Source organism: Rattus rattus, chromosome X (genome assembly GCF_011064425.1).
Source record: "Rattus rattus isolate New Zealand chromosome X, Rrattus_CSIRO_v1, whole genome shotgun sequence".
NCBI lineage: Eukaryota > Metazoa > Chordata > Mammalia > Rodentia > Muridae > Rattus > Rattus rattus.
The window spans coordinates 110,436,080-110,446,530 of record NC_046172.1 but is presented as its reverse complement, the minus strand read 5'-3'; the positions used below and the strand labels follow the sequence as shown (position 1 = coordinate 110,446,530).

At 43.7% G+C, this 10,451-nt stretch overlaps 1 protein-coding gene across 2 annotated transcripts in view; it reads left to right on the top strand.

The window, feature by feature from the left end:
- The window catches only part of Ocrl (OCRL inositol polyphosphate-5-phosphatase), a 68,651-nt gene extending 63,722 nt beyond the window's left edge, over positions 1-4,929 (top strand). The window contains exons 21-24 of one of the 2 annotated variants that reach the window (XM_032890489.1): positions 488-572; positions 1,179-1,306; positions 2,226-2,337; positions 2,548-4,929. In XM_032890489.1, the coding sequence (XP_032746380.1) occupies positions 488-572; positions 1,179-1,306; positions 2,226-2,337; positions 2,548-2,672 (450 nt within the window). In that variant the 3' untranslated portion in view covers positions 2,673-4,929. Of the gene's footprint in view, positions 1-487; positions 659-1,178; positions 1,307-2,225; positions 2,338-2,547 lie in introns of those variants that run through there. The other variant, XM_032890488.1, reaches the window with a different exon arrangement.
- The last annotated feature ends 5,522 nt before the right edge of the window (positions 4,930-10,451 follow it).

Genomic DNA, 10,451 nt, shown 5'->3' with positions numbered 1-10,451 from the left:
CGAAAAAAAAAAAAAAAAGAAAAAAGAAAAAAAAAATTTCAAGCCCATTTCTTTAACAGAACACTGAGTTTTCTTTCCAATCCTACACTAAAACCCTAGCTACTCACAACTCATTCCCTTAAAAAAAGAAAAAAAATTTTCTTCAACCAAATTGGAGGGTAATGTTCTCAGACCTACTAAGAGCAATATAACTCAGAAACCAAGTTGTATCATGCACGTGCCATTCACACCTTTCCCTTCATCCAGTGCTGTCCACGTTTGTCAATGGCTGTACTTGTGCAGGCTCCACCCTGTTTTCTAGAGGCTTCTCGTGGATTATAGAAGTGCTAAAGGAAAGCAAAGCTACATCCCTGCTTCCTTCCCTAACTGTTAATACGTGCACCACCCTTCACTTTCTGTCCTGTTGCTCTCCCAGTTTCTGGGCAAGTTCAGAACTTGAGGGGAAGGCTATCTTACCTTGTTCCTTTCACTCGTACACCTTTGGTAGGAGGACTTGTTCCAAACCCCTGGAATGCAGGAGGAGTTACAACAGATCATTGATTGTCTGGATACCAGCATTCCCGAGACAATCCGTATCCTTTCTACCCAAGGCTTGGGAATATGGACAGATCCTCGGCCAAAGTCTTTTCTCACCTGTCTTTGATACTTGTGTTTCTACACTGATGTTTGCCATTGCCTTATTATAGGATAGTCAGTGACTATCTAATTGTTTCCTTTCAGGAACTTTTAGTCTCCCTTTGTGTGGAAACTCAGACTAAGAGGAATGAAGGGGAAGGTAACAACAACATCTAATGAGCGTGGGACACAGGAGCCACTCCTGCTCTCCTTCAGCCAGTTGGCCCTTCCTGCTAACCTCCCCACCCAGGCTCTATCAGTAGGGCAGGAAGAAGAATGAGGGGAAACGCTGGCAACTAGTTATAACCCATCCAATGGACCTTGTCACGGTGCAGGCTATGCTCGCCAAGTCTTTTGGTAGAGTGAAACCTCCCAAGGGAATGGCAGATTCTCTACCAGCTCAGCTGCAGAGCATCTGGACCATTATCAAAACACGGTCAGGAGCAGTGTGTGCTGAGAGAGAAGAGAGAACCCAGCCCTCTAGAGGCTTGAGGAAGGGAGTCAGTCAGGTCTCTGTGTGGCTTTGTTCTGGGCTCCTCTTCCTTTAACTCAAGGTAATTCAGCTGGTAGTAACCATTCTGTGGCTGAAGCACTGCTCATTTTCCTGGAAGCCCTGCCAGAGCCAGTCATCTGTTATGAGCTGTATCAGCGATGTCTCGACTCTGCTCATGATCCTCGGATCTGCAAACAGGTGAGTTTTGGTACTCTGAGGATATGCTCAGTACAGGTTCTCTCATAGAGAAACGGTTAGTTTTACAAGCTATATGATAGAATGAGCCTGGGTCAGTTATTCATGATGGGACACCATAGTTCAAAGTTAAGATCCTTGAGGGAGCCAGTGAAATGGTTCAGTGGGTAAAGGTACTTACCACCAAGCCTGTTGACCTAAGTTTGATCCGGAGAGCACAAGTAATGGAAGAAAAAAAATCAAATCCCAATAGTTGTTCTCTGATCTCCACATGTGCCCTGCCCCTCCACCCACACACTAAGTAAAGTTGAATTTAGTTAGTATGATTTTTTTATTATATTCAAATGTTTTCTAGTTGGCCTATCTCTGTTATTAGAAAACTTAGTGAGGTGGATACCTCTCACCCTGGGGTGAGATTGGCAAAGCGAATTGTAAGTGCAGTTCTAGTTGTCATTACATGAAAGAGTATGTGACAGTTGGGATCTACCACCTCCTTTTTCTCCTCCTCCTCTTCCTTTCCTTCTTGATGTGTTTTTGATCTTGCAAAGATTTTGGACCACAATGGCTGAGACTAGCTATGAATCATATTAGTGAGTACTGGTAGGAGGTACCCATCATCGCCAAGTGGCATTGTGGAGAAAAGCAAGTTAACTGATGCCTTTGCTGTTGGGGGGAAAAGGAAGAATAATAGATGAACACTTTCCTTCTGGTGAGGCACTGTATGAATGTGACTCTGTGCTGACTTCATGGCCTGGTCCAGAGTTCTAATTTGGCAGGTAAAGCATTGCTCATGAGTAATAGAGGGTAGTGATAGACAAATGGGGCCTGTAACGGTTGGATTACAAGTTTTCCTATGGCAGCTATAGATTCTCCTTCCTTATGAGCCATTTGCCTTACTACACACTCCTCTCTAAAAAAACAGGTCATTTCCCAGCTTCCAAGGTGTCATAGAAATGTTTTCCGCTACTTGATGGCATTCCTTCGAGAACTCTTAAAATTCTCTGATTACAACAATGTCAGCACCAACATGATCGGTAAGGGTACTTCATGACAAAGCCTGTGTGTTGTGCTTTTTGAAAAGAATCGGTGTGCACTGTGCATAATGTATACCATATTTGATGTTTGGGAACATGGGAGTCCCTTCCCTCCTACTATTCTTGTTCCTGCACCCCGGAACAACCTTGTGGTTTTGCTAAGATCATGTCTGACAGTGGGCTTCCCCTGTTCTTTCTCCCACCCTTTAGCTACTCTGTTCACTAGCCTTCTCCTAAGGCCTCCACCAAACCTCATGACAAGACAGACTCCAAGTGACCGCCAGCGCGCCATCCAGTTTCTTCTAGTCTTCCTGCTTGGGAATGAGGAAGACTAAATCTTTTCCTATCTGAGATTCTAGAGGAGGAAGATCTTGGGCTCCGAGTAGTTCAGAATGATTTGAAAAGTCATGACACAGAAAGGGTCTATTGTAGGATCTTATATTCTGTTAATAATACAAAGGGAAGAGTTTCCTAATCCTTCCATACCATATCCTACACAGCAAAATCCTTTTAGACATATATTGCCAAGCCAAAGTTACCATATTTCGGTGTTTTTGAGTTTACTCTTTGTAAAGCAAAGAGGTCTGTATTTACACACCTTTTCCTGAGGGTACGTTTTCTGCCCTGCTTCCTAGTCCTCATGATTTAATACCCTAGGCCTGGATTGAGAGGCGTTCCCATTCTAAGCCTACAAGCACTACTTGCTATATAGCCCAGACTTGTCTGCAGTCCTTTGTACACAATGCACTTTGGATCCACCCTCTCCTCATGTCACTACTTTGCACACTTCCTCCGTTAATGCTATCGCTTTGAAGGAAGCCTGGATGAGGTTAGTGACTCCGTGGGTATCCTGAACAGTGAAGTTCACTGTCTACATGTGATTGTTACATGCGTTCGTGCATTTCTACTACAATAATGTCTATGTGTCACTGTAATATTGGCCTTGTTGTGGAGCCACACTTGGTGGAACCATATTCTCTTGTCTCAGACCATGTTTAGTTATGTAATTTTATGGACTATAGAGATGGCATCCCACTGATGTGAGAAACATCACAACAGCGAGGAAAGCACTGTGACTATGTCAGAGTGAAAATGTCCCTGCTTCCCATCCTCTTTCCCTGCTAATATCCACACTAGACATGAGGAGCAATCCTGCATGTCACGGTACCCATCTTCCCCACTAGAAACCCACTTCCAGAATAATGTTTGCATCACAGTCAAAAGAGGAGTTTGTGCACCTCAAGTAAGGCCCAATGGAGCTTTCCTCACCCTCCAAAGCAAGTATTGAGGGTAACCCTCAGAAGCCAGTCTCCTATCTTCAGAAGTATTGAGGGAACACATTGGCCTCCTCAACAGGGCTGACTCTAAGTTCCACATCTGCCTCCTTCAAGCAAAGACTTCAAAGACTGCCCTTGGCTTGAGACACTATATCCAGTGCTGTGTATGAGAGACTGGTCCATGGGACCAGCCACACACATTACCTCTTCCACTTGAAACGACTCTAAGGTTTTCATTTTATTCAAGCGGTATGGGACAGACAAACTTTTTAAAAATTAACTTGTTGACTGACAAACCAGCTGCCAGCTTCTGGCTGCAAAACTGCCTGGTGAAATTGACTTGCTCGGTTTCATTCACCAAACCAACCCAAGTCGTCTCATTCTTGCCTATGTACAATCTTGGGTACTGATTCCATCAGTAGCATCTTGTACCATCCAAGGAGAGGGCCAGGGAAACAGCCACCATCAAATGGTTTTCCAGCTTCCCCGTCTCTTCAAAAATTGAGTTCTTGGGAGAACAAAAGGTATGTATCCTGCGATAGACCTGATAAGCCCTCAAATAAGTGGGAGTTGGGAAATCAGAGTCAACGTATTGGTGCCAGCTCACTGAGGATCTGATTGGGTCAACAGTTGATTAACGCAACGGAAGACTGAGAGGAAAAGAATGTTGTCATATCTATTAGGCCAGAAAGTAATCACTGAAGAAGCAGATGATGTGGACCAAGGTGGTCCACAGGGAAATGCCTCTCCTGGGCCCACTTTACAATACCTTGCCAAGCTTGGGTCTTCAGATGAGCAAGGATATGGTGAGTGGGGCCTCTGTGGAGCATTCACGTAGTGCCCTGTCTTCATCAGGCCAAAGCACTTGCTTCACTGCCTCAGCCTTTTGTCCAGCTTGGCCTGGGATTAATATAGAGCTGAGGGTTTTAGACAATCTCCAGGTAGGGGATACAAAACAGATCAGATGGAAGAAACCTGCGTCCCTATCCTGCCTATCCTGCACCTCAGCCTCTTAATTCCTAATTCCTCCAAGGTACTATTTCATAGTTGCTCTGAATTAAGGATTTCACATCCAACTGGTACGGAAAGACTCCGCACCTAGCATCTTTGGGAAGAAATGATTCCAATCTAATGGGTGATACTGCATTAGTTTCCCTTTCTGATTCTTAATCTGTAGGTCTTTGTTATACTTCACAAAAAGGAAAATGTCTCGGTCACTACGCAAAGCTGCTAGTGGAATTCTGTATTTTGTGTCATCTTTTTTATTATAATTTATTGCAATTTTATGAATAAATATATGTTGTGTGAAAACTCATTGTGATCTGAGAAGGAACTGAAGAGGGGAGATTTAATGTCACTTGGTCACACTTGACTTTTGCAGTTCCCGTCCAACCGTACCCGCACCTGTCACTACCCAGCCTACAGAGAAATACCATTTAAAATTGTTGGGCTGGGACTGTAACTCCATTCTAGAGTGCTTACTTAGCCTGCACAGTCCCAGGAGCACAAATGAATGTTTTCCTCGGCTGGTGAGGTGATTCCATGGGTACTTGCCATCAAGACTTTGATTCCCAGAAGCCACATGGTAGAAGGAGGGAACCGACTCAAGAAAGTTGTCATCTAACCTCTACACGTGTGTTGGGATGTGGCCACATAAATAAAATTGGGACTGGAGAGATGGCTCAGCAGTTAGGAGCACTTACTGGCTAGTTTTGGTTCTCAGCACTCACACCTAGCAAGTCACAATTGCTGTCACTCCATCTCCAGGGGATCCACGGGCCTCTCCAAGCACCTGCACACATATGGTGCATTTATAAAAAGCCATGTATTTTATGAGACTAATAAAGAAGTCCTGTACATTAAGGACAAGCAAAAATCATTTTGACCCTAAGGGTTCAGGCAACAGTGAAAGAAAGTCTTCCATGGGATAGGATGGGATTTATAATGGAATCTCACTATGTTGCTGAGGCTGTCCTTGAACTTCTAGACTCCATCAGTGCTCCTGGGCCAGCCTCCCTTGTAGCTAGGGCTGTAGTCACACACCATCTTGCCTAGTTGATACTGATTCTTAATCCTGTAAATGCCACAACAAGGTCATACCCACGATCCTGCCAGCTCCAGAAGCATGACAAGTTCTAACATACACATTTCAGAGGAGCCCAGGTGCCCCTACTGTCACCCTAGGTGGATTAGATCTGACTCCCAAAGAACCTGTTTTTCACATACTCCATTTTAGAGCTTTTGAAAGCTAGTTTCTTACTTGGGCTCATGGCATATGCTTACACATACGTAGGGATGGCTGTGGTATGAGCTCTCTGGCACTTGGAGATGATGCTCCTCAGTTGAACAGGGAAACACTCTTGGCTGGCCCATCTACAGCACGAATCTGTGGATTCTGACTTCATTACCCTTGAGACTGAAGAAGCTTCCCTGGAGAGTTCTTCTTAACCAGGCCTTCTTCCAACTCCTCCCCCCACTGTGAGCCTGCCAGATGCATGTGCTGACTCAGGAATTTTTTTTTCTAGCTCCACCCAAAGGCTTGGCAGAAGGTGTTTCCTTTCAAAAGTGATGTTCCCTTCTGTGAATGGAGACTAACACCAAGCAGTTTCTGTGTAGTAGTGGGCGCTGTAGCAAAGTAGGCACTGTAGATGTCCTTGCTTGAAGTTAGAAACTGCATCTGTACCTGCCGAGCTGCTCTTGTGGTATAGAGGCCCCACGAGAGCCTTTTTTGATGAAAAGCAAGTTGAACAGGCTCTGTGCTGCTTAATAATCCATAGCCACATAAAACCACAAAATGTTAAGGAGAGAGCCATAGTAAATTATTTAATCCATTGTCATTGTTCAAATAGGGAGTTCAGAGTGGACAATGATTGACCCATCATGTAGTTGGGTGGGAAGAAAAGGCTTAAGCTTTGTAACCTGACATGAGTCAATAACCACCCTACAGAACCTTAACCTACACTTGCCAGGTCTGGTATGGCCTTGGTGGGGATGTGATTCCTGCCCCTGGGACAGGACCAGCAGCTGTGGGCCTCCAGAGTTGGTGGCTGCAGTAGGCTTTAAGCCTGTTTGCGTAATAATGCACATATTTTACATTCCTCCCTTAAGGAATAGCCTTCATGTTAATGTTCATGAGTCCCTGATAATGAGATAGCAGGAGGCAAAGGTGTGGCTGAGTGTCTTAGCAGTAAACGTTGGAGACCTTTAAGACAGCCCTTCAGGCCTGTGGAAAAAGAACTCTAAAAACCTGAGTTCAAAAGTATATAATTTCTCAACTACACAAAAAATAAGGATGCAGTATGAATTAAATGAGGGGCTTCATGAACCTAAAAGAACAGAGGAAGGTGCATTAATGAGCCAGCTTGTCAGAAAGATATGAAAGCAGCCAGATTCCTAAGTTCAAGGTCAGCCTGGGAGTCCAGGCCCAGGTGTGGTAGAAACAGTAATTCCAGGATAGGGTCCCACCCAGCTAACTTATCATCTATGCTTAACAGAGGCAGGCAGATCTCTGAATTCTTTGCAATGTTAAAATGTGTGCTTTGCTGTCTCCGAAGAATTAAGGGACTGGGGTCAAGGGATGCTGATTCATAGGATAACCAAAAGGAAACCTGGAGTAAATGAGTGGATTGATATGTAAAATAAAAGGCTGGGTTTATGATCTGCAAGAAATGAACCGTGCAGAGAAGTTTTTTAGACTAGCAGAGAACTGCTAGGAGAACTTTCTCAAGCAGAATGTAGGGAGAGGAAAAAACGAGAAAATGCAGATCAGAGAGAGAAAGCAGGCTGGAAGGCTGTGTGTCTCCAGCAGAACATAGGCCGCCAGCTTGGACCCACAATTTGACTGCTCCCAGACCAGACGCCCCTTCTCTCAGAACCCTTCTCTAAGCAGAGGTTTGTCCTTGACATATACTCACCAGTTAACATTTAACCAGAATTGCCTTACCTTGTGTCTGCTATTCAATCCAGTTCCCGCCCCTTCTTTATTGTGAGAGACGTTAGACTAGTTAGCCTATATATAGTTCACTTGCCTGTAAAAATGGAATGAGTACAATATTGACTTTACATGGTATAATTACATAAGTCTCACCACTTCCTTGTTAAAAATGCTAAAGCATTACTTGGTATGTTTAAAACAATATCCCAACTTTCTCATAGCCTGTGAGGTATGGAATTGTTAAATGAAAGATACTTTAAGTTGCCATCAATAGTTCATGGTATGTAGAAGCTGCTATATTGTTTTCCCACTTGGCAGTGGTAACTGTACGTAAGGCTTTAGATTTCTTGTTGCTAATAACCTTGTCAGATAGGCAAGAATCAACTTGTATTCAACCTGTTCAGCTCGTCTTTACCATCTGATTATGCCACCATAGCAGCACCTATGCCTCTGTATTTCACTTACCTGTAGCCCATTTTCAAATTATTATTATTATTATCATCATTATCATTAGTAGTAGTAGTAGTTGTGTGTGTGTGTGTGTGTGTGTGTGTGTGTGTGTGTGTGTGTGTGTGGATCAGGGAACAAGTTGGAAGTCAGTTCTCTCTATACACTGGGTTCAGGATTGAATTCAGGTTGTCAGTCTTGTGACCAAGTTCTTGTTACTCAGTAAACATTTAGGTGCCCCCTAGAAATGAGATTGAGCTATAACTTAAGCCAAATGATGATGTACATTGACAAAGGTATTATTTGTAGGAGGCAAACAATTTAGAACCTTCAGGTTATATACCAAGTTCAAGTTACATAACTAAATAACGATGCACTGTCTTGTTGTTCTCATTGTGTGTGTAATAGTGTATGTGTGTGTATGTGTGTGTGTGTGTTGTGTGTGTGTGTGTGTGTATGTTGTAGTGTGTGTGTGTGTGTGTGTGTGTGTGTGTGTGTGTGTGTGATTTTTTTTTATTGTGTGTTTAGCAAGTATGTAAGTGCAGAGGCAGAAGATACATTTGGATCCCCTGGGCTGCAGTTACAGGTAGTCATGAGTTACTTGATGTGGATCCTGAAAACAGAACTCAGATTCTCCTCAAGCAATTTTTTTTAACTTGTGAAACATCTCTCTTTGGCCATACCCACTCAAATTAGAAGAAGAATGAAAAACAAGCACACTTGTGTGCTACATCTGGCTGCTAACCAACCTTGAGCCGTGCCAGCTATCTGCCCGCTCTCCTGCTGGCCTCTTACTCTTTTTGGGGATCTTTTTTGCTGTATCCTTATGGGCCCTTGTAGCCCTCCTGCTTTGTAGATAAATGACTCATTTTGACCTTTGCTACTTGGGCCACCTCTAACGCTTTACCCACAGTGCTCCGTTCTCTCTCCTCTGTCCTGAGGAAGCTATTCTTACCCTTCTAACTCCCTTAGTAAAGAAAAGGAGCTTGCCTGCTTCTGGATCATAGTTTGAAGCCATGGTTCTGGACTGTTTAATCGCTCGTCTACATTTTGGTGAATACTTCTCAATCTGGCCTTCATTACAGTCATCTAAGCCTGGTCCTCAAACTATGGTCTCAGGACAACAGCAACAACATCTAGGCTGCTTTTTTTAAAAGACAATGTTATCTATTTTATGTGTAAAATTACACTGTTACTGTCCTCAGACACACACCAGAGGGCATCAGATCCCATTACAGATGGTTGCGAGCCACCACAATGGTTGCTGGACAGTGAACTCGGACCTCTGGGTGAGCACTCCTATGCTAACCACTGGAAGGCCATCTCTCAGCCCTGGGCTTCTTTGTGGCCACAACGTATAAGCCCCACTTGAACCCATGAGGTTCCTTGTCAGGACTTGAGCATAAAAATGTCTTAAAGTTTCCTGGGACATTGTTTCTCAAGTACACAGAATCACCTGAGGTAAGAACTACCAAGAGGCTAGAACTCACCTACTGGGCTTCCCAGAGAGTAGGTCCTAGGGGAGTGATATTTTATTCCATGTTCTGTTGTTAAAAGCTATAGAATGAATTGAGACTTAGTAATCTAGATGGCATCGGAATGTCAGTGTGTGCCATGGTCAGACACACAGAACTAGAGTGATTTAAAAGAGGCATGAATACTGTTGTGATTGACAACTGCGGATGTTGCCAAGAGCCCAGGAGCATGGCACTGGCATCTGCTTGGCTTCTGCTATAGGCTTCCTGGTTCTTCAACTCCTAGCTGGAAGTAGACGGGCAGGAGGAGACATTTATAAGTGAGAAATGGGGATTGAACTCACTATAGGTAACCCATTACAAGAAAAACGTGTAATCTCAATGTGTGACTCTGTTCTTATAGCCCTAATCCCCTTCCATTAGGTCTAACATCCTTTGTGCTGATGACAGAGACTCAGCCTCAGCATTAATTTTGAGCAACAGATATTTAAAAGCCTAGCAGGAGAATAAGTGAGCATCTATTTCCTGACAAGTTCTCAAGTGTCCCATTTCATTTCTGTTGCTGTAATAAAATATCCTGGCAAAAAAAGTAGTTAAGGGAAAAGGTTTATTTTGGCCCTCAGGCTTACAGTCTGTCTGTGCTGGGGAAGTCACAATGGTAAGACTTTCAGACAGTTAGTTGGTCACATTACACCCGTAGTCAAGAGCAGAGAGAATCGAATGCATACATGCTTGCATGCTTGTTTCTACTCAGCTTGGTTACTTTCATAGTCTGGGATCCCTTGCCTAGTAAATAGTGCTGCCCAGAGAGGGCTCTGTCTTCCTCTCATCGTTTAACACATTCACCAAAGCTCAGTGGTAGAGCATTTGCCTAGCAAGCCAGGCACAGGTTTAGGTCTGGCTCGGAAAAAAAAAAAAAAAAAAAAAGCTTACATTCACCTAAGACATCACAGTCCAACCCAATGTATACAAGCCTCAATG